Source organism: Chrysochloris asiatica, unplaced genomic scaffold (genome assembly GCF_000296735.1).
Source record: "Chrysochloris asiatica unplaced genomic scaffold, ChrAsi1.0 scaffold00012, whole genome shotgun sequence".
NCBI classification, from domain to species: domain Eukaryota; kingdom Metazoa; phylum Chordata; class Mammalia; order Afrosoricida; family Chrysochloridae; genus Chrysochloris; species Chrysochloris asiatica.
The window spans coordinates 7,614,688-7,639,940 of NW_006408530.1; the positions used below are offsets into that span (position 1 = coordinate 7,614,688).

General features: G+C 37.6%; 1 protein-coding gene across 1 annotated transcript in view; it reads left to right on the forward strand.

Moving 5' to 3' along the window:
* The window catches only part of NEB (nebulin), a 261,077-nt gene that overhangs the window by 235,267 nt on the left and 557 nt on the right, over nucleotides 1–25,253 (forward strand). The window contains 15 exon segments of the mRNA XM_006834547.1: nucleotides 128–232; nucleotides 700–804; nucleotides 1,446–1,538; nucleotides 3,912–4,004; nucleotides 7,370–7,462; nucleotides 7,875–7,967; nucleotides 13,386–13,478; nucleotides 14,581–14,673; nucleotides 14,971–15,063; nucleotides 15,551–15,643; nucleotides 16,557–16,664; nucleotides 16,771–16,957; nucleotides 17,289–17,381; nucleotides 18,340–18,492; nucleotides 18,773–18,879. Of these exon segments, the coding sequence (XP_006834610.1) occupies nucleotides 128–232; nucleotides 700–804; nucleotides 1,446–1,538; nucleotides 3,912–4,004; nucleotides 7,370–7,462; nucleotides 7,875–7,967; nucleotides 13,386–13,478; nucleotides 14,581–14,673; nucleotides 14,971–15,063; nucleotides 15,551–15,643; nucleotides 16,557–16,664; nucleotides 16,771–16,957; nucleotides 17,289–17,381; nucleotides 18,340–18,492; nucleotides 18,773–18,879 (1,602 nt within the window).

The window sequence follows — 25,253 nt, forward strand, 5'->3', positions numbered from 1 at the left end:
CAGGATCCTCCTTGGCTATAACTCCCTTCCTTGGACCATCAAGCAGGGGTCTCTCTCTGCCAGATTCATCTCGACACTGGGTCCTATTAAATGCCCTGTCTCAGTTCTTCTTCACATCTATTTCCAGAAAAAGTACAAGGAAGATGCTGAGAAGTCCATGTCATATTATGAGACTGTTTTGGACACTCCAGAGATACAGAGAGTACGGGAGAACCAAAAGAACTTCAGCCTTGTAAGTTTTCATTGTATCTGGGAACAGGTGGGATCAGGACATGACAGAGCACAGACACTTGTGTATCCCACTGCTGCAGTGGTGCCCGGGGACTCTTCATATTTCCTCTCCATGCCCCAACAAATGAGGTCTTGATTTGTCTCATTCTCCATACCAACGCCAAACCACAGCAGAAGGCTTCCTACCATTATAGTGGTGAACCTATTTTTTCACCTTTAACCCTACACAAGGGATCCTAAAATATAACCAAATTTGAGACATTATAAATGTTAAGAGTTTTTAAATTTAGTTTCCCCACAAAATGTTTACACAATTTATCTGTGACTATCAGACCCGTGATCATTGTGACATAGATAGACATTTTTTCTTTTAAACACAAGACTTTAACCCCCTTTACATAACATAGGACAATAATATATATATATGGATGTTGAAATTGTAACAAGATGTTTACTCTTTCTTCATAGCTCCAATACCAGTGTGACCTTAAAAACAGTAAAGGAAAAATTACAGTTGTTCAAGACACACCAGAAATACTGCGTGTTAAGGAAAATCAAAAAAATTTCAGCTCGGTATATTTACTATTTCCTTTCCATTTAATACTAAACTAATAATTCCATATTCCACTTTAAAAACTGCTAGCCTGATATTATTCAGACTATTAACATCTAACCTCCCCAGTTAATGCTAGTGGTTATTTGTAAAATTTTCACACTTTGTTCCAAAATCATCACTCCAGAAACCAATTGAAATAACAACTTAAAACTGCTAACCAAACACATTGTCTTTCTTTTTAATTTTTTAATCCCAATGCAATAACATGTGTTCTCCTGCTCTAGGAAGATGGACTTCTTTATGAAATGATGATTTATTTTCTTATACTTCCCCAAAATAACTGACTGATTTATCATTTCTTTAATGGATGTTGCTTCATGTGGCAGTGTTTTCTTTTAAATCATTTTCTGATTTTTCTCATCCTGTTTTCATGTGGTAAAATAACCTTAAAAGAAATCTCAAGATTTAGAAGCTGATTCATGATCTAGCAACTCTCTGAGATACCCCTGGAAGATGTCAGATGCAATGCTTGGGCACTTGCCTAAGAGCAGTCTCAAGAATCTTTTGTTTTCCCGAAGGCATGTTTCCTAGTCTTTCTTCAGGATTTGCTGGGTTTTCCTTCCTTCTGTGTAACACTGTCCTGATTCTGAATACCCAGGTTTTATATAAAGAGGATGTCTCACCAGGAACAGCAATTGGAAAGACACCTGAGATGATGCGAGTAAAACAGACCCAGGACCACATCAGCTCGGTAAAGACACATTGGACACTCTTTCAGTATTTTCTCCCAGTGTAATTGACACTGATATTTGAGCTTCACTCAAAGCCATTGTCACCAGTAATAACTTAAATTGCTAAAATAGATGCTCGGTGTATACCATTAGGACAATTCATCTCATATTCAGAGCCCTGTTGCGGCTGTTTTCACAAGGGAGAGCTTAAATACAGAAAACAGAAAGGATTGTAAAAAAGAAGAATCTGTTAGAAAGTACCAAGCATCAAGCTTACTGGACACATGTAGGTATGTGTATATGTTGTTGTTGTTGTGTGCCGTGGAGTCGGTTCTGACTCATAGCGACCCTGTACAGGGTTTCCAAGGCTGTAAATCTTTACAGGATCAGAAAGCCTCGTCTTTCTCCTGCGGAACAGCTGGTAGTTTCAAACTGCTGACCTTGCGGTTCGCAGCCTGATTCATAAACACTATGCTACCAGAACTATATATATATATATATATATATTTGTTGTTGTTAAGTGCCATCGAGTCGGTTCCGACCCATAGCGACCCTGTACAGGGTTTCCGAGGCTGTAAATCTTTACAGGAGCAGAACGTCTCATCTTTCTCCAACGGAAAAGCTGGTAGTTTCGAACTGCTGGCCTTAAGGTTCATAGCTCGATTTGTAACCATTATGGTACCAGAGCTGGTTCAAGGCCACCAGCTGCTCCATGGGAGAAAGATAAGACTTTCTGCTCCCCCAAAGATTTAGTCTTGGAAACCGTATACAGGGTTGCTATGAATTAGAACTGACTCCATTTTAACAACAGCAACATGTAAGGGATGCTACTTCAGGTATAGAAGCCCTGGTGGCTCAGTAGTTAAAGCACTTGGCTGGTAACCAAAAGGTGAGTAATTCGAAGCCACCAGCTGCTCACCATGGGAAGATGTGGCGGTCTGCTTTGGCCACTGCTGTTGAATAGATTCTGAATGATTGCAGCCCTATAGAACAGAATAGAATTGCCCCATAGAGTTCTAAGGTTGTAAATCTTTACAGAAACAAACTTCCTCATCTTTCTCCCACAGAGTGGATGGTAAGTTTGAACCACCAACTTCTCTTCTAACAGACTAATGCTTAACCCACTGTACAACCAGGGCTCCTTTTGTAAAGATTTTTGTTGTTAAGTGCCATCGAGTCACTTTTGATTCATAGCAACCCTATGTAGGGTTTCCGAGGCTTTAAATCTTTGCTGGAGTGGAAAGCTTCATCTTTCTCCTGCAGAGCTGTTGGTGGGCTCAAACCACTGACTTTGTGGTCCACAGTCCAGTGCTTACTAGAGCCTTGGGAATCTTCTGGGGCAGTGGTACTCTACCTCACAGGGTCACTTGATTTGGAATTAACTGGATAGTAATGGATTTCTTTTTGTTTAGTGGAAGTACGGACCTTCTCACCTCTGCCCCCAAAGAGGCAAGAGCGAGTAGAGGAGCCATTTTTCTCAGAATCGTTCTCCTTCAACTCAGTATGAGAATTTGGCCTCTTTCACACTATGTAGTTTGTGAATCGTAAGGTGATGGTTCAAACCCACCAGCTGCTCCTTGGAAATCCTACACAGGGCCGCTATGAGTTGAGATCTATTCAGTGGCACTTAACAACAACATTACATACAGTGCATGTGCTATTGAAACTATTGTATTAAAACTTTGTGGAATCATTTGGAAAAAGACCATGCTGATGGTTGTATATGATGAATGTAATCATGCCATGGAATTGTACAAATAAAACATGTTGAATGTTTTATTATGTATATTTTTACCACACACACACAAACACACACAAATTGGGGGTTACTAATTAGACAATGAGTCCTGGTGTGGCACTGTGGGTTTATGCGTCAGACTGCAAAGTCGTTTGAACTGCAAGCTCTGTGGTTCAAGCTCACGGGCTGCTCCTTGGAAACACTATAAGGGTCACTATGGGTCGGAATCGACTCGACAGCACTTCACAATACAACAACAATTAGACAATGGAATCCTGGTGTGACACTGTGGGTTAATGCAAAGTGGTTTGAACCTCAAAGTTTGCATTTCAAGCTCACCACCTGCTCCTTAGAAACCCTATACAGGATCACCATAGGTCAGAACCAACTCAGCAGCACTTAACAACAGCAACAACAATTAGACAACAAAATCCTGGTGTGGCGTTTTAGGATAATGTACACAGGACCTCAAGGTCAGTTTGAACTTCGTCGGTGGTTCAAACTCACCAGTTGCTCTTTGAGAACCCTATACAGGGTTGCTATGAGTCGAAACTAACTCAACAGCACTTTAAAAAATTGTGACAGCACATACATATTGGGAAAAATAGTATCTAGCATGTACTAATGCCTCGATGTCTTATTTTTCTATTTGCAGGTGAAGTATAAGGAAGCAATTGGACAAGGAACTCCAATTCCTGACTTGCCTGAAGTGAAGAGGGTCAAAGAGACACAGAAGCACATTAGCTCGGTAGTGGCCCCTATTTTCAGCTTGCATTTGTGTGACTGACCACCTTTCAGTTGCTGATAGGGCCACTTATGCCTTCTCTCTCATACCAAGAGTTTTCCATGCCTGGGGGATGGTGTGAGTTTTGGTGGTGGTGGTTATGTGCCGTGGAGTCAGAACCGACTCATAGCAACCCGGTACAGGGTTTCCAAGACTGTAAATCTTTATGGGAGCAGAAAGCCTCATCTTTCTCTCGCGGAACTGCTTTTAAGGTCAGTAGTTGCAAACTGCTGACCTTAAAGTTTGCAGCCCGATTCGTAACCACTACACTACCAGAGCTCCTTTGTAGCATAGTGCTTAAGCACTTGCTCGCTAACTAGATGGTTGCAACCCACCAGCCACTCCACTGGAGAAAGATGTCTGATTCCATAAAGATTTACCGCTTTGGAAACCCAATGAGGATAGACCTACAGTCCTCTGTCCTAGAGGATCACTGTGAGTTGGAATTGATGTTTCTGAAGGTGATGTTTTGAGTCCTCTCTCCATCCTGAAGATGCACCCAGGTTATAAACACAAAAATATTGAAGTCTATGCAGACTTCTCCTTTCCCTTTCAAGATTTCTATTTTTTCTGCACAAGGAGTCTTGGTGGCACAGTGGTTAAGCACTCAGCTGCTAACAGAAGATCAGTGGTTTGAACCCACCAGCCACTGTGAGAGAGACCAGTGTGGCAGTGTGCTTCCATAAAGATTGTGGTTCTGACTCATAGCAACCCTGTATAGGATTTCCAAGGAGCGACTGGTGGTTTACAGCCTTGGAAACTTAACGGGGCAGTTCTATTCTGTCCTATAGAGTCCCTATGAGTCAAACAAGACTCTATGACAGTAGAATCGGGTTTTTGGTGTTTGGTTTTGTTCTGCTGCTCAGTCCCTGGATTTTGGGAATGGTTAACATGCTTGGCTGCTAACTGAATGTTTGGAGGTTTAAATCTACTCAGAATTACCTTAGGAGAAAGGTCAGATGATCTTTCTGAAAATTCAGTCATTGAAAACTCTACGGAACATAGCTCTACTCTGACATAAAAAGGGGTGCGATGAATAAGAGTCAATGTGATGGCTATAGGGAATAATCACCCAATTAGCAATATATGCATGGGATTACTCGTGTTTACTTACTTATCTGTAGTGAGTAGTTTCAAATGAGTCTTAAGAGCCAGCCTACTTGTGAAACTGTTAACTATAAATTAGCAACTAAGCACAGGTAAATCCATTCTTACCTTGCTTACTAAACACCCTGCCCTGTCAGGGTTTGTAAATTTGCAGAGTCTTTGACTCTGCAGAAAGGTGCTGTAGGATTGGGTGGGAGACAGATGCCAGTCAGACCTAGAAGATGAGTCTTTGTTGTGGCGAAAAGATGTGAAATGGTCCACTACAGATTAGTAAGTAAGCCCATGCTTACCTTGTTTATTGAGAAATTGGACACTGAGAACAACTGGTTATTTTCTGCTCTCTCCTTGTGAGTGCAATACATATTTAAGGTACTGGCTATTTACCTGCCCATGTAGTGTATTACATAGTAAGCCTATTCTGTAATAGGAATTTGGGGCACCTGTGAAGTGTGTGTGTGTGATCATGCTAGCAAACATTTCTCCTGAACTGTCAGGTAAGCCCACCTTTGCTCTTCCTCCCTCCCCTACATATAATCAGATTCTACTGTTACTGTTACTCTTGCTACTAGCAAGAGACCAGGTGAAGTTTGGGTTAGGGTTTATGAGCAGTAAAAGTTAAGGAGCTTGGTCTTAGAGATTTCCCTAGTCACTGGAGGACCAAACTCTCATGTGATTTCCATTAGAAGCTACTTGCTCTTGCTCTTGCTGGTCACTCATGTTATTTTAATTGCATTCCTTTTTGACTTCTTGCTATACTCGGATTCCTTTGTAATACAAATTTTACTTTGAGTTTTATGTCCACTAATACAAGTGTTCTGGTGTGGCACTGTAAGATAATCACTGAGCCCAAGGTCAGCAATTCAAACTAAATAGCTGCTCCTCAGAACACTATACAGGGCCCCTATGGGTGGGAACCAACTGGATAGCCAGCACTTAACAACAACACCAACAACATAAGAAGAAATTCCTTTGTGTTATTTGATATCCTTTCATGCCTTTTTCTGATTTTTGTTGTTTTTGTTATCCATGATTATTTCTGTGCCAAGGGCAGGGAGATGGGGGATCAGAGTAAAGAAGCACACCAGTGTTACCAAAATGGTAGCATTTTAAAGATTCCTAACGTTTATTTTCTAGCAAAATAAGGAGATTGCCACTATGCTGCCATTCAATTTAGGAAGCCATCTGTGACCCAAGTCCCTAGGTTTTCTATAACTCTCTCCACTCCATTCAGGAACACAACATAGAATCCATCTATCAAAGAAGAATGATGACTAAAAATTCTTGTTAACATTGACAGGGAAGGAAAGAGGAGGAGACCAGAGACTTAAGTGAAGTTTCTTTATGCATTTCATTAAGATTCACAGTCAGATGATAAAACCAAATACCAAACCAATTGCCTTTGAGTCGATTCCAACTCAAGGCACCCATATGTGTGCCAGAGTAGAGCTGTGTCCCATAGGGTTTCAATGACTGCCTTTTTGGAAGTTGACCACCAAGCCTTTCTTTCACTGTACCACTAATCTATAGGGATTTCCTGATTAGAAAACACTAGTTTACATGATCCAGAACTATTAGTAAGAAATTCAGGGAAAGAACCTTCTTAAAAAATAAATTGCTCAGATCTCCTTGGTAGCACAGTGGTAAAGCACTTGGCTGCTAACTAATAGGTTCAAATCCAACTTTGCCATGGGAAAATTATTTAGCAATCTGTTTTGTAAAGATTGTAGCCTTGAAAACCTAGGGGGCCAATTCTAGTCTATTCTTTAGGGTTGCTATGAGTTGGAATCAACTCGACAACAATGGGTTTGGTTTTGGTGCCAGTTAAGACTTTTCATTAGATAACAAAGTAAACAGTAAATTTTCAGCAACCTTGAAAGAATATAGTATCATGTGACAAGAAAAATTCAAAATTAAGGCAGCCTATTTACAAATTTTTGAGAACCTGCTACATTCAACACACTAAATTCATATTATTTGATTCTTTATCACCATTTGATAGTTAAGAATGTGCTTGACTATATAAAATGCATAGTTTGGTACCTAGTTGTCAAGGTAGTAAGATTGTTACTTTTATAAGAAAGAACATTCTTAGAGTGTCATATTTGAAAATTGGATTGCTTTTATGGTACAAATGACTTTCCAACAAATAGCCCACATGTATCAGTAGTCTAAAGGATCCATGATCATTTTACCTTTTTTGGTATTCTATTTACCTTCTACAGGTTATGTACAAAGAAAACTTGGGAACAGGCATACCAACCTCCGTCACTCCAGAGATTGAGAGAGTCAGACGCAATCAAGAAAACTTTAGCTCGGTATTTACACATATATATCAAATAAGAAACTCTTGTGCCCCATAAAAAAATTGACCAGAATAACCCATCATCCTTTCACAAAACGTAACATCCTAACAATTTTATGGGTGTGTATGTGTGTTGTTATCTACCAGACCAAATCCTTCTGGATTTATATAGAGACTCACTTTTCTGATTATACTTTAACATTTCGGCGAGTGACAAGTGTGACTACTTAGATCTGAAGTCCTGTAAATAGAATTAACACAAGACCCTTCACCATTGTGCCCACATCCTGATTGAAAAATGAATGCAAAACATTATCCTTACTAAAAAAAAATTACCCCTCTCACAACCCCCTCCCCAGTTTCCTTTCTTCCCTAATCTTTGTACCTGTCTTGAGGGTCTCCTGGGTATTTTTTGTATCTCACAGGTTTTATACAAAGAAAATTTGGGGAAAGGAACCCCAACACCTATAACTCCAGAGATTGAGAGAGTCAAACGCAATCAAGAGAACTTTAGCTCGGTATTTCATAGGGGGCAAAAATTCTTATTTGAAATAATATTTTTAACCCATCGCCAATATGGGAATCTTCTGCCTATAAAATTACTAAATTTGCATAATGAAAATAATGACATCAAATATGACCTCAGTTTTCAACTCTAATTTAGTATTCACTTTAGTGCTGGTGTGAATTTTTAACTGTGTTTCCTAAAACTTAGATATTGATCACTTCCCTTAAAAACCTGTAATACTCAGATTTCCTTTCTCCAGTCTTCCTTTAATAACAGTAGGCATTTCTAACTGGTGTGGACCAAATTCAAAGTAAAATCTAACATCCTTTCCAACGGAGAATGTTCATTGGGATTTTGTTTGTATTTATCATTGCTACCTTTGACATATTCTTTGCATTTATAGCTTTTATGAAAAGAATGTTGGTCTCTAAACATTTTCATTCAAAAGATGACATAGCGATTCACATTAACATAGAAATACAAATTTACTGGTCTCAGCAATATTTTTGTAGAGCATGCAAGGTATAAATGAGCTTTTTAAAAAAAAAATCAGGACCATTGAAAAGATAATATTTATTTAGGCTTTAATCATTATTAGTAAAACATATTAATATTTATTTTGAACCCCAAAATTATTCTTTTAAAGCTTTTGATTTCCTAATTTAGCTTAATGACATCTAGTTGTACAGTGGGTTAAGCATTGGACTGCTAACTGAAAGGTCAGCAATTCCAATTCACCAGCTGCTCTAAAGGAGGAAGATGAAATGACAGGCTCCCATCAGATTGGCAGCCTAGGAAGTTCTGAGAAGCATTTCTCCTCTGTCCTGTAGGGTTGCTATGAGTCACATTCAACTCAATGGCAGTGACTTAATTTAGTGTTACCAACACGATTAACTGGAATTCTATTTGATACAAATAGCCTCATCTTTCTGTCTTTGAAAGAAGGCCAATACACCTACTATCTACTGACATAGTTTCCAAAGACAAATTGTTAAGTAAAAACCAACATTATGTAAAAATGGAGGCTGGTCACATTAAATCACAAAAAGGAGGCTGACTACTTCATCTTATAGCTGCTAGACCACTGAGAATCATTTTTCAGCCAAGGGACAGAAGATTTTAACCACAAAAGCCAAACTTACTTTGGACTCACACCTTGACTTTCATTACTGCCAGACATACATCCTTAATGCACAAAATAGTTGGATAGTTGATTTTTTTACTATTACCATAAATATGAAATGTTTAATAATGAGATAGTTGGCAAGTGAAGAGTAACTATATTAACTCAACCCACTACTGCCTACAGTCTGGCAGCCATGTATGTATGTATTAATGCCACTTAGACACAAATGTCTACCTTACCAATGCCCAACACTGGTGCATAGCTGCTCTATTTGTTTAAATAGTTTAAGTCTATTTTACTTCAGCTTAACAACAGAATACTTTTAGAGACAACTAAAGGCTAAGTCTAGCTAAAAGATGAGCCCTGGCTGATTTGATTGTTGGTTTTGTGCACACAGATATTATACAAAGAGAACTTGAGCAAGGGGACCCCGTTACCTGTCACTCCTGAGATGGAGCGGGTCAAACGCAATCAAGAAAACTTTAGCTCGGTATTTGGGAGAAAGTTCCCATTAACTCCATATTTAAAATAATAATAATAACTTTTATAAAAGAAAACTTCTCACTATTAGTCCTTTTAAAATAATCAACTTAACAAACTCCTTTTTTAAAAAACTCTCATGGTCTGAATCCTTCCTTTTTTAAGACCTTGTACTCACCATTTGATCCTAACATCTTATACCTTCTATAATAGACCCTTAAAACATTTAATGGGTTCCTTTCCTTCCCTTTTCACCCTTTATGTTTCTGCTGGGACTTCCTAAGTTAACTGTTTTTAAAAATCAAAAAACAACTACTGGGGGCAAAAACAAAAACAACAACCACTGAAGTTTTATTTATGTGGAACGCTTTTTATTTGGTGTTTCTACGTTAGCTAATGTTGCAAGAAAAGATAAAGGTCTTGAAGACATTTGTAGAAATAGTGGTTTTGCTTGAGAACAGAGGTCACCTTAATCTTGTCTAAACAAACAGCAGTACCAAGAAAAGAAACCAGTTCAGTATCGAAGCTCAAACAACTTCACCTTTTTGCTTGTTCTAAGCAAGTCATTTCATGAATAGAAATCCAGTCCTTCTAAAGTTTTGAAATATTTAAATCAGTCTGTGAGTTTGCATTTAATGCTGTTTTCGGGTTTTTAATTAATATTGTTGTTGCAAAAAAGCTTGGTAATACCAAAACATCTGTAAAATTATCTATACCACGAACTTAGGTTGATTTATGCCTAAAATGGAGAATCAAATGTCAGTAGTAAAAATTAGCTGGATTTTTTGAGGGGTTTAAAATCATAATCCAAAATAATTTTTAATGGTCAATTTAAATATCTTCTAAAAGTTAGGATTTTTTTTTCATATTAGAGCAGTAACATTTTTTGTTTTGTCTTTTTGTTTCATTTTCCTTTCATTTTTATTTACTAATCACTTTTCAATTTCGTTAAATTTTCAATGTAAGTTCATATGTCTTTTGGAATGTTTAACCACTCTTTTCCTTGTTTGGGTTCTTTATTATTTCTTATCGTTGTTGTTGTTAGATGCTGTCGAGTTGATTCCAACTCTTAGCAACAGAAGGAAATATTGCCTGATCCTCTGTCATCCTCACAATCATTGCTGTGTGAACACAGTGCAGCCACAGTGTCAGTCTATCTCATTGAGAGTCTTCCTCTTTTTTGTTCACCCTCTACTTTACCAGCCAGGACATCCTTCACCAGGTTGCCTGCTGTTAACATAGACACAGTACTTGAGATGAAGACTCGCATTCCTGGCTTTTAAGGAGTCATTCTGGCTGTACTGCCTTCAAGATGTATTTGTTGGTCCTCGTGGCAGTCCATGGTATATTCGGTATTCTTTTCCAACACCATAACTCAAGCGACAATATTCATTGTCTGCTTCCAAATGCATATATGGTGATTGAAAATACCATGGTTTGGATCAGGTACACCTTAGTTTTTTCATAGATTCCAAAAATTACTTTCCTATATTTTCTTCTATATTAAAGTGAAGGTGTTATTGTTTGCACTTATTTGAAAACTGTAATCATCCTGATGACCGTTTGAATTTATTTTTACACAGGTTGCATTTAAACAAAATCGTCCAGTAATGTATAGAACCGTTTTAGATACTGCAGACCATAAACAGGCTGCATATTTGAACTGAACCTCTCTACACACTGAATTTACTTACTCAACAAAGCTCAATTTTGCCATGTTGCTTAGATTTAGCCTGGGGGTGGTGTTAAATATGTTATACTGTAAAAGAAACAGTCTTCTTAGAGAAAATAAATATTTGCCAATTCCTATTTTTTAAAAGGAATTTTTTATTGTAGATGAGGCATTTTGGTGCTTTTATGAAATTATTTGTAGATTTTTAAATTCAATTCCTGACATAGGAAATAAACATTTACATGAGTTTGAGATAAAAGTTGAATATCAAATGCCCTGGCACTTCAGTGAGGAAGTATGAAACTAGTTCTCACCTGCAAAGAGAGGTTGACTTTCCTGTCTGGTGTCTGCAGTTCATCTCTGTGAAGTAGAGGAAAGGGCTGTCTTGACTGCTCTTGTTTTTTCTGGATGCTTTCTTGTGTCCTACAGGTGTTGTATAAAGAAAACCTTGGGAAAGGGACCCCGATTCCCATCACTCCAGAGATGGAGAGAGTCAAACACAATCAAGAAAACTTTAGTTCGGTATTTAAAAAAACAAAAAACAAAAAAAATCCTTTAACTTAAAAAATAAAATTAATGGCTAGATTTAAAAATTCTAATCAACTTATCCAAATAAAAACATTGACACGTCTTGTTCTCAACTTAATGCTACCGTTTCCCATGAATCAGTTTCCCTAATTTGATTAAACATTAACATATTCATTCAATTTTTCAAAAAGTATTTATCATTATATTTAAGCTCTTAAAAAATGTAACATTCACATGTATCCTGCTTTGGCAAACTTGATGTGAACCTAAAGCTTACAAAAATTTATTCTGCAAAGGTCAAGCTTTTGGCCTCATTTCCTATACTAACCTTCTCGTCTCTACTGGTATTGGTACAAATAGTTTATAATTTCTTATTTTAGCATCCTGTGGTTGCTCTCCATTTGCCTTAAAAAATAATTCTTCCCAATATGTTCCCCCAAACTAAAAATCAAATACGTTGACTTCTTCTGAAAGTCAACAAAAGATTTGTGTGCGTGTATGTATGTACTCCCATCTTTATAAACCTCAAACATCCGTATGTGGTTTATAATAACATTTCCAATGCAAAAATAGCTTCCTTGGTTTTGTTTCTCTCTTCTTTTTTGAGTTCCTGACCCTCACACCTTGTAACAAGCTGGATAAAACTAATTGTTCCCTTTCACAGTGATCTTCTTTACCTAGATGCTACAGAGATTAGCTCAAACAATAACAAAACATTCTTTTCGTGTTTCTTAGTTGCTGCTCTCTTTCCTGCATCCCCTTGCTTCTAGGGATGTCATTGGGCTCATACTGGTTGGGTCGTCAGGCTTCTGGTATTGCCTTTCCTCTAACTTCTCTTCCTTTCTCATCTCCCTCTCCCAACCTATGCCAAAGAGGGAAAAAGGTTGATTGCTTTTTGTTCTGGATGCTTTCTTATCATACAGGTGCTCTACAAAGAAAACCTGGGGACAGGGATTCCAATTCCCATCACTCCTGAGATGCAGAGAGTCAAACACAATCAAGAAAATCTTAGCTCGGTATTTTGCAAACAAAGGGGAAACAAGATGACAAGATGCCACTTAATCTCATACTTAACTGGATTCTTAACATTTCTTCTGTTTTGGTTTTTTTTTTTTTTGAACCCACTTTCCTTCCTTTGCTTTTAATAGCGCTCACTTAGCAACAGGACAAACTTTCTCATTTCTATGATAACCATTAAATGTTCTAATTTTTTATTTCAGTTCATTCTGATTTTTCTTTCACCTGATACTTCTAAACACTTTTTTAAAATAGCGAGTCTTTTTGGTTGGTTGGGTAACAGCAAAACCAATTTCTAATCTTCTCAGATCACCATGTGATTCTTTAGAAGGTAGGTGCTCATAGAAATGAAAAAATAACATTGATAACTCCGACAGCCTTTCTGCAGTAGCTGAGGTTCTTGCTGCTCTATAGGGGTAAATTTCCCCATCCCAGTAATGGCTTCGATTAGAGTAGTATGTGGCATCTTGTCAGCATATAACTCCTAGCTTCTTGGAACACCAGTACCATTTTGTAACAAAGAAGTTGAATTCACATTTAAAACTTCACAACAAATGAAAAATGTTACTTATGGTTGTTTTTCTGGATGCTTTCTCACCACACAGGTGTTATACAAAGAAAATATGGGCAAGGGAACCCCTTTACCTGTCACTCCAGAGATGGAGAGAGTCAAACACAATCAAGAAAATATTAGCTCGGTACTATGGCAAGAAAAGAAAAAAAAAAAACTTGCTTTTTAATGGGTTTAAAATAATATATATTAATCCTACTTTATAAAAACAGCTTAAATTTTGTGAATTTCTTTACCACATTTATCCTTCTTTCCTATAGAGCTACTCCTAGTCTTAACATAATAACATGATTGCTTTAATTCATAACTTAAAATTCTAATATCTGGAAGTAACAGATTTTCCTATAAAACATCCTTTCACTCATCTCTCCCCAAAGTGCCTTTGTTTTACATGCTTGTGAAATTTGGGGTGGGGATGTGTGGTGGCATAATAGGTGTAATGGATTCTTTCTTGAACATTTTAGTTGTGCTTTCATTGTGTCTTTGTGTCCATAACTTCATGTTCTATTTCACCCTGTCAGACTTAGACAAAGAAACCTTGGGCAAAAATAACCCCTGTTCCTTCCCTTCAAGTATAATGATATGAATTAAGATACAATAGTGGTTTGGATATTGGATTGTCAATTTATTTTAAAAAGTAAAGTGTCAATAGAAGTGTATTTTTGTCTTATTAATTGTAAGGTTGCCTCTTTTGTCTTTATCATGACCTTTAACTGTAAATTTTGGTAAACCATTTCCTGTAAATCTGTGCTCTGTGATATTACTATGTTTATAAAGGACTGATTATCGAGGAATTGAGGTTTGTGTAGGGAGCGCTGGTAGTGCAGTGGCCCAGCAGCCATCTACCATATTGGGAGCAGCTCCAACCTTCTCCCCAGTATTAATCGGGCCCAGGCCTATAACTCCTCATTAGATTTCCTGCCAGGTGTTTACTATTCATAGACTAGCGATAAGACAACTGTAGTCTCTGGTCTCATCTGTTTGGGGATCACTTCAGTCCTGTCTTGTAGTCATCAAGGATTTCAGGCAAGGTCCTTCCTGGAAAAGGTGTGTCTTGTTTTAACTATATTCAACCTCCTTTGGCAACATGTTCCTTTCCTTCTAACATTATTTCCCAAATGATTTGACATCCTGAGACTCATAAAAAGTGATCTGTTCTATTTTGTTTCTATCTTTGGTAACCTTAATTCTGTTTCTTTTTGGCTCTTTGGATCCAATGGGTCCCATAGGTTTTGTACAAAGGAAATTTGGGGAAAGCCACCCCAACTCCTGTCACTCCAGAGATGCAGAGAGTCAAACGCAATCAAGAAAACATTAGCTCGGTATTGTCTTTAGAAACAAAAGTGCTTTTAATTTTGCAAAGTAACCCCTGCAGTTTGGCCTGCTGCTAACCAGGTTAAAACAGACAAAATGTCAATGACATTAGAATCTTCTCTAAATATCACACTATACTTATCGTTGCCATTAACTGTTTCTAAGCTTTCTCTTTGAGAAATGTTTTAATTTCGTTTTTAACCACGTAAAGTATCTTTTCCACTTTCTCACCCCTAAATTGCATCAGTTTAATAACCTGACTGTTGCCGCCTTGTGACATATGGATACAACTTTCTATCTCACAGGTGTTGTACAAAGAGAATATGGGGAAAGCAACCCCCACACCTTTTACTCCTGAGATGGAAAGAGTCAAACGCAATCAAGAAAACTTTAGCTCGGTATTTGAGAGAGGGAAAATAAAATCACCCAAAATCTGTAAACCTTTAACAAGCCTGGCAAACTCAGTTATCCCACTAATGTATCTCACAGTTTTTTCCAAAGTTGTATGTATCTCTTAAAGTCCTTCTTTGCCCATGAAAACAAATAAACTGTAAAGCTACTCCCACCCTCTCCCACTGATTTTTCTATAACGACATTCAATTTCCTTTGAAAACATATCCCTTACCACCTAACCTTATTTCCTAAATGGTTTGGCAACTTGAGTCCCATGAAAATTTATTTGGTTCCATTTAATCCTTTCATAATTTTTCTTTTTGGCTTTTTGGATCCAAACCTTCGCTTTATAGAATAACATTTTAATGGCTTTCCTTCCTGAGGTGTTTCCTATTGAGTGTGATATAATTGAGGCATAACACCAGCTAAATGATGATCTTCAATGTGAGTGTTCTTCTCGCTGATGCCCGGATGCTCTCTTGGCTCCCTTAGGTATTGTACAAAGAGAATATGAGAAAAGCAACTTCGACACCTGTGACTCCAGAGATGGAAAGAGCTAAGCGCAACCAAGAAAACATTAGCTCGGTATTTCTAGGCTTAAAAAAGGAGTGATGCAGCAACTTGGAAAATAACATTTTAACATCATAAAAATGTACACCTTCTTATGCAACTGAAACACACACTAAAAAAAAATTCTTTTAAAGAGAGAAATGCAACATCTTGAAAAATAACATGTTAACATCATAAACGTGCATTTTTTTACTCAATTGAAAATTTACACTAAAATTAACTTAAAAATTAAATTAACATAATTTCGAGTTCCAAATGATCATACTAAGACATAACAAGTTAATTGCTGATGCTTTCTCTCCCCGGCTACTTTATTCTGAGGTAGTCTTCCATAACCAACTATAACAAATTGACTTCTAACATCCTCAGCCTCTACTTTCTTTGACTTTTAAGGTACTCTATGAACAAGGTAATACTCCGAAATGGTACCTTCTTTGGCTTTGATATTTTGAGTCTTTGGTGTCTGAACGGCTTTGATTTCTATATTAGCATATTAGTTTATGAAATGTGTACAGAAATCTGAAAAAACAAAAACAGGTCACTTGTTTTAAAGATTAGTTCTTTAAAATTCCTTTCAGTCTCACATTCAATGTCTAATACCATAGAAAATGCTGAATGTGCTACAATATCTAGCAAATTAAAGACGCTGCTTTCTCCCTTTTCCTTTCAAAATTAGGCTGTACAATTTCTCTTTTGAAAATGGAAATTACATTTTCAAAGGCAAAGCAAGTCTTTTCTTTTCTGCAGGGAACCTGATCAGTCCCCACCATAACCTGGTTCCCTGTTAGACATATGCCTGGCTAGTTCCTTTCATTTGTTCCATGCTTCCCTCACCAATTCCTACATCTACATCAGTTAGAAAGTTCTTGAGGTTTTAGAACTAGAACAACACCATGACATGTACTCATTCACGTCTCTCCTCCACCAGGTGCTATATTCTGATAGCTTCCGGAAACAAATACAGGGCAAGGCTGCCTATGTCTTGGACACTCCAGAGATGAGGAGGGTGAGGGAGACCCAACGCAACATCTCAACAGTGAGTCATGAATTCTTTAGAATTGGTTGGCTGGCTTGTTGGAATATATGAAAAGAGAAATGGTCATCTGCTCATATTTTCATCAAGAGAATTTATGAAATTTCAGGTGAAATATCATGAAGACTTTGAAAAACACAAGGGCTGCTTCACACCAGTGGTTACAGACCCTATCACTGAAAGAGTCAAGAAGAACACGCAGGACTTCAGTGATATTAATTACCGAGGTATTCAGAGAAAAGTGGTAGAGATGGAACAAAAACAACGGAATGACCAGGGTCAGGAGACTATCACAGGTAATTGAGCATGAGGGGGGAGTCACATTTTAAAGTAAAAGGTGACTAGGAGAAAAAAAGTGACATAATTTATATCAAGGTTAAGAACCTCAGTCTGCATTTTCATTAAATGGGAAAGAAAACCTCTGTCTTTTCACATTTTGCAAAGCTGACATTTTATTTTACTTTTTGTTTTGTTGTCCTCTGAGGAAGAGGTGTGAGCAGAATCTTAGATTTAAGAAACCAAAAACCTTTATTCAATTCTCCTTCTGTTGTGCAAATTTATACTTTGGTTTCTACATTACTAGAAGAGCCCAAGAGCACCTGTTCTGATCTTTAGCTTCCTATTTAGGTTTGCGTGTCTGGCGTACTAATCCTGGCTCGGTTTTTGACTATGATCCTGCAGAAGACAATATTCAGTCTCGAAGCTTACACAAGCTCAATGGTATGTTATGCTGCAAAGGTTTAGTGGGCTAGCATTAAGGATTTTTCTGATTTGAAGTTCCCATTCTCTAGGACTTTCCATTTTCTCAGTCTCCTGTTCAAATAAAACAACTAGTTGACTAGCAGGCAAAACTACATTTTCTAGACAAATTCAAGTTTGAGAAGTTTTTGTTTCATACTTCAGAGCCCCATTATTTATTTTTTTCCTAAAAGACAAAAAGGGTGGCAGTGGTATAAATCTTTCTATTGGGGAAATAATGGAAAAATACACAGGCAAAGGGAAGAGAATAAAATTGACCTTTTGCACTTTTCTGAGTTTTCTTGGGTCAGGAACAATTGTTCATTCAAAAAGCAGCATGTAAATCTTTATGCATCTGTTCATGTTAAAGTGTAGAATTATAGTCCTCAAAGGGCTTATATTCCAGTCTAGTGAGGTAGGAGATGAGTAAATTAGTAGCTATGCTCTGACATATGCACTTTTAAAGGTCTGCTTACTGAGAAAGAGCATCTATTTAGATTTAGGAGTTAGGGAAGACTCTATGAAGAAGATGAAGGTGACTATTATTATATTCCTTTGGGTGAGGCAGTGTAGAAGGAAGGAGTAGTAGCTAAGGATGGACTCTCGCATTTGAATCCTGGTTGTGCTAAGGATGATAACCATGATTAAAGAGTTGTGAGGATTTAACCCATGGAAATCCACTTAAAAGCATGTTTGGAAACAAACAAACAAAACAGAGGATTTAATTTAATGTTAAGTATTACCAACAAAACCAGTGGCCATCCAATCAGTTCCCACTCCTGGCATTCCCATATGTTGAGAGAACTATGCTCTGACTTGTGAGAATTAAATCATCAGACTTTTCTTCTGCCAACTCTACATGGACTCAAACCTTTAAGTTTCCACTGTATAATTTTTGTCTCTTTTCTCTCTCTCTCTCTCCCAATCACGTATCTCCCAGTGCAAGCTCAGCGTCGTAGCCGGGAGCAGTCACGATCAGCCAGCGCACTGAGCATCAGTGGGGGTGAGGAGAAGTCTGAACATTCTGAAGCTGCTGACCACCATCTCTCCACCTATAGTGATGGGGGCATTTTCTTCAGTGCAACTTCAACAGGTACAAGGGATTGCCCTAATGTTGATATACGAGGTCAGCTTCACTGACATTTACTAGAAAATCCTCTTGAGTAGAAAAAAATCTGGGTCTCACTTTTAATGAGAAGATCAGAACTGTTGAAGTTAGATGTTTCATTTTTACTAACTTGATTAGATGTTTGCTTCTTGGAAATCATTCTTTTTAAGCTGTGGAAAAGACAACACTGCTCAGCTCCTCTACACAGATGAAATGATGTGTAGGTACAGTTTCTCTTTATAAACTCTTTTCTCTTTCCTTTCAGCTTACAAACATGCAAAAACCACAGAGCTCCCACAACAACGGTCATCCTCTGTTGCTACCCAACAGACCACAGTATCTTCTATTCCATCTCATCCTTCAACTGCTGGCGTAAGTAAATCATAAATGACTTTCTCAACCCATTCTCATTTTTTGTTTAAATTATATATATTTAATTTTTAAATCTAAAGCAAGGTACTTTGGGTTAATTGGTCCAACCCACGATCTTAAACTAAAACATTTGTTAGTTGAACTCTTTCTTCAAGAATGAATATATGTATGTGCATATATATTGAAGAGATAATACATGTTGAAGAGATACATCAAATTATGATTACAAGTCACTAGGCTACTTTAAAACTCATAGTTTAAAACCCTGAATTCCTTACATAACATCACAGAACACAAAGCCTTACCCCATTCACCGCACAGACCTGACCACACCCATCAGACTACTTTTTGTTCCTCAAACTGAAAGGTCAGAGACAAGAAGTGTGATTTAAATCATGCAGGATACCCAAACTGCCATTTTGATGTGGTGTAAATTGGGAAGTGCAAAGTTCTCTAGAGAATGGTTACTGTTGTTGATGAGTACCATTGAGTTGGTTCCAACTCACAGCGACCCTCTGTAGGGTTTCTGAGGAGCAGCTGTGAGTTTGAACCACCAACCTTGTAGGCCAAACTGACCTTGTAGTCTCATGCATTATCCTGCAGCTCCACACACAGAGATAGAAACATGATTTATAGTTATATATAGAACATGATAGAGGCTGTATACACAGCTTCACATTTTGATCTTTTCGTTTAATAAAGTTTTCTATGATTTTGTAGCAATACTTTATGGCTTACTGTCATATATCAAAGGAGCACTAGTGGCAAAATTGCTGGGCTGTTAACCGAAAGGTTGGCGGTGGGAGCCGGTCTTAGTTATCCGCTTATTGCTAATTTCAATCAAGTTGATTCTGATTCAGAGCAACCTTACATAGGATTTCCCAGACTGTACAGGAACGAAAAGGCACATCTTTCTCCCTCAGAGCTGCTGCTTGGCTTGAACTACCAACCTTTTGGTTCACAGTCCAGTGCTTATCCCACAGATCCACCTGATCCCCTTACTAGCTATCTAGTACTGCTATAGTAGAAGTTCCACAAGTGGATGACTTGAGAAAATTGAAATTGACTTTCTCACAGTTTAGGAGGGTAGAAGCCCAAATTCAGGGTTCTGTCTCTAGGGCAAGACTTTCTCTGTCAAGTCTGAAGCAAGGTCTTTTTCTCTTCTGGGCTTCTCTTTCTCAATCTCTGCTGTGTTTCAATCTCTTATATCTCAAAAGAGATTGACTCAAAATCCACTTTACATTTACATAAATAAAGGTAAACCATTCCCAAATGGGATTACAATCATAAGCATTGTTGTTGTTAGGGGTCATAGAGTCAGCTCCCACTCTTAGCCACCCTATGCACAACACAACAAAACACTACCCAGTGCTTCGCCATCCTCACAATCATTGTTTTGCTTGAGACCACTGCTGCTGCCAGTATGCCAATGGGGTTCTTCCTGTTTTGCTGATCTTCCACTTTACCAAATACAATGTCCTTCTCCTGTGACTAGTCCCTCTGGATAATGTGTCTGAGCATGAGACATCATACTTACTGCCATCCTGGCTTATAACAAGCATTCTATCATGCATATTGCATAATATGATGAAAGAATACAACAATGGGGCACACTTTTCCTGATTTTAAGCCATTCAGTGTCCCCTTGTTCTGTTTGAGTGACTGCCTTTTGGTCTATGTATAGGTTTCTCATGACGACAAGCATAGAGATTAGGATTTTCAACACATATTTTTGGTAGATAGAATTCAAGCCATAGCAGAATCCACCAGGTGCTTCATGAGATAGCAGAATACTTGGTGACCTGCTGCAGTAAATATTTCAGTCTAGGAACCCCTTTGGGGCAGTTCTATTCTGTCCTATAGGGTCACTATGAGTGGGAATTAACTTGATGGTACCTAATACTATACCATATATATACATATGTGTGTGTGTGTATAGCTACATACTATATATATATAGAGATATATATACACACACACACACACACATGAGTGTATATATATTTATTTATACCACCAACTATATATGTATTGTTGTTGTTGTTATGTGCCATGGAGTCGGATCTGACTCATAGTGACCCTGTACAGGGCTTCCGAGGCTGTAAATCTTTACAGGAGCAGAAAGCCTCATCTTTCTCCCGCAGAACAGCTGGTAGTTTCAAACTGCTGACCTTAAGGTTCACAGCCCGATTCATAACCACTACGCTACCAGAGCTATATATATGTGTGTGTGTGCATACATATATAGTTATATATGTGTATATATATACCACCACTTCTCTGTTAGTTTGTCATTCTTATGTGTTGCTGTGATGCTGGAAGCTATAGCACCAGTATTTTCATTACCAGCAGGATTACCTATGACGTGGACATGTTTCAACAGAGGTTTCAGACTAAGACAGACTAGGTGTAAGGAGAGGAGGACCAGTTCGGAATGGCTAGCCACTGAAAATCTTATGAATAGCGGTGAAACATTATTTGATACAGTGTCAAAAGGTGAACCCCTGAGGTTGGAAGACACTCAAAATGTAGCTGGGAAAGAGGTGTTTCCTCAAAGTAGAGTTGACAATGATGTGGATGGAGAAAAGCTTTCGGAACCTTCATTTGCTGATGGGGCACAACTCAAGAAGAAACAGCAAAAAACATAATCAGAATGTGGAGTGTACAAAATATGAGTGTAGTCTAAGTGTTAAGTCATCAAAAATTAAATAGAACAAAGAAAGATCGATATCCTAGTTATTAGTGACCTGAAGGGAACTGGTATATTGGTCATTTTGAATCAGACAATCATGGTTTACTATGTTAGTAACAATTTATTAGTAGGCAAATTGAAGAGAAATGTTATCCCATTCATTGTTTAAAAAGAGCATTTCAAGATCTATCTTGATGTACAGTACTATCTGTGATAGAATAAAATCCATATATCTATCTACAAGGAAAACTAATTAATACTACTATTTACTTTTATTAACTGACCACAAAAGCCAGTGTTGATAGAATTGAAGAATTCTACCAACTTCTTCAATCTGAAATTGATCAAGCATGCAATCAAGATAAGAACCTGGTAGCATAGTAGGTTATACCTTGAACTGCTAACCTTGAACATATCCCACCTGAATTTAGAAACCATCTCAACAATAGATTTGATGCATTAGATACCAATGAGCAAAGACCAAAAGAGTTGTGGGCTGACATCAAGAACATCATGCATGAAGAAATCAAAAGGTTATTAAAAAGCAGGAAAGAAAAAAAAAGACCAAAGCGGATGTCAAAAGAGACTCTAAAGCTTACTCTTGAATGTAGAAAAGAAAGCTAAAGTAACTGAAAGAAATGATGGAGTAAAAGAGCTGAACAGAAAATTTCAAGGGGCAGCTCTAGAAGCTAAAGTATTTTAATGAAATGGGCAAAGGCCTCAGTTAGAAAACCAAAAGGAAAGAACATGATCAGCATTTCTCAAGCTGAAACAACTGAAGAAAAAAAGTCAATATTGCAATATTGAAAGACTCTCTGGGCAAAAAGAATTCTGGTGTGGCACTGTAGAATAAACAAACTGCTAACTGCAAGGTTGGCATTTCAAACCCACCAGTTGCTCTGCTGAAACCTTCCAACAGCACATAACAATGACAATAATGGGCCAAATATTGAATGATGCCGAAAGCATCAAAAGAAGGTGGAAGAAATACAGAATTACGGTACCAAAAAGAATTTGTTAATGTTCAACTATTTCAAGAGGTAGCATATGATGATAATTCAATGATATTGAAGGAATAAATCCAAGCTTCACTGAAGGCTTTGAGAAAAACAAGGCTCCAGGAACTGATGGTGTACGAATGGAAATGTTTCAACAAACTGATGTAGCACTGGAGGCACTCACTCATCTATCCTGAGAAATTTTCAAGCCAACTACCTGACCAACTGGATGAGATTCATAGTTGTGCCCATTCCAAAGAGAGGTGACCCAATGGAATGCAGAAATTATAAAACAATATCATCAATACTATATGCAAGTAAAATTTTGTGGAAGATCATTTAAAAAATGGTTGCAGCAGTGAACTGACGAGAAATTTAAACGAATTCAGAAGAGGATGTAGATCAAAGAATATGTGCTGTTGTCAGATGAGTCTTAGTTAAAAAGCAGAGAATACAAGGAAGATGTTTACTTGTGCTTTATTGACTATGTAAAGGAATTAAACTGTGTGGATCTTAACAAACTATGGATAACATTGCAAAGAATGGGTATTCCAGAAATCTTCATTTTGCTCATGAGGAACCTCTACATAAACTAAGAGGCAGACATTTGATCAGAACAAGGGGATGCTGAGTGGTTTAAATCAGGAAAGGTGTGCACCAGAGTTGTATCCTTTCATACTTATTCAATATGTAAATAACCTGAAAAACTGGATTATATGAAGAACATGGCATCAAGATTGGAACAACACTCATTAAAAACCTGCAATATGCACATGGCACAACCTTGCTTGAGAAAAGCAAAGAGGATTTTAAATATTTGCAGATGAATCCCAGAGACTAACAGCCTTTAATATGGATTGCACCTCAATGAAAACAAAATGAGTATCTTCACAAGTGGACCAATAAATAACATCATGAGAAACAGAAAAGATTAAAGTTGTCAAAACTTCATTTTGCTTAGATCCACAATCAATACATGTGGAAGCAGCAGTCAAGAAATCATATAGTATACTGCATTATGCAAATCTGCTGCACAAGACCTCTCTAAAGTATGAAAGAGCAAGAATGTCAGTTTGAGGACTGAGGTGAACCTGACCCAAACCATGGTATTTTCAATGACCTCATATGCAAGTGACAGTTGGACAATGAATAAGCAAGACCATAGAATTGATGCATTTGAGTTATGGTGTGGGGAAGAATATTGAATGTAACCTGGACTGTCAGATAAACAAATCTGTTTTGGATGTGGTGCATCCAGCTAGAATGCTCCTTAGAGGTGAGGATGACTCCTTAGATAGTGAGAGACTTTGTCTCTTATACTTTGGACATGTTATCAGGAGAGACAGTCCCTGGAGAAGGACATGATACTTGGCAAAGTGGAGGGTCACCAAAAAAGAACCATTTCTCTCCCTTCAGTGAAATGAACTAACACAGTGGCAGCAACAATGGGCTCAAACATAACAATTATGAGAATGTCATCAGGCCATGGACAGTGTTATTTTGTTGTGCATAGGGTTGTGTTGAGTTGTAACCAACTCAATGGTACCTAGCAACATATATATATATATATACACACACACGTGTATAATTTTTCAGATAGAAGTAAAAAATTATCGCTACAAAATCATAGAAACTTTTTTTAAACAAAAATGTCAAAATTGGAAGCTATTGTTTTCAACATATCCTCCATCTAGATCTATAAACTTCTGAAGGTGGTTTCTATCTCGCTAAGCCTTCCCTAGAGAATTCTTAGCTCTTCGATTTGCATTTTATAAAAAGTTTTGGCATCCTTGAGGAACTCAAATTATGTTTCTTTGAAGTGTTCTCTAAGTTTAAGGAATAGAAGTCTGAAGGGGCATGATCAGGCTGTAGGTTGGATGGAATAAGGTTTCTCAATGAAATTCTTGCGACCCTTAAAAAATGAGCAGATGCATTTTTGTGATGGGAAAAAATTCCTCAACACAACTTTCCTGGCTTTTTCCCCCTCACAAATGCTGTTTTCCATTTTCTTAAAACTTCTTCCCAATAAGTCCTTGTGATCGTCCCTTTGAGACTATGTACCAAGATTACTTCCTTGGAATCTCCAAAGTCACCATAACCTACTAAGCTGACCTCTTTAACTGGTCCAGCAGATCCCCTCAGAAGACATGGTTTTGATTGGGCTTTTTTTTTTTTTTTTTTAAGACACCCTAATGAGACTAAGATAAATGTATTACTGAGAAAACTTAACTGAAGCTACCCACTGATCAGTTGTTTGGTGCAGAGACATGTTTAAATACATGTTTGAAATAAATCTGTGTTTGTATGAACTGGAACCCTAATGGCACAGTGGTTAAAGCTATTGAATGCTAACCAATGGATCTACCACCTACTCCTCAGGAGAACGATGTGGCATTCTGCTTCCATAAAGATCACAGCCTTGGAAACCCTATAGGGCAATTCTACTCTGTCCTATAGGTTGCTAAGGGTTGAAATTGAATAGCAAGGACTGCCTATCAGAGTTCATGAGGGTTCCAATTTTTCCACATCATTGCAAGCACCAGTTACTGTCTCTGTAACTAGTCATTCTGGTGTATGTGTAGTGGTATTGTTTTGTAGTTTTTTGATTTGTATTTCCTTGGTGTCTGTGATCCTCTCATGAGCTTTTGGGCTACTTCTGTTTGGAGAAATTATTCAGAACACCA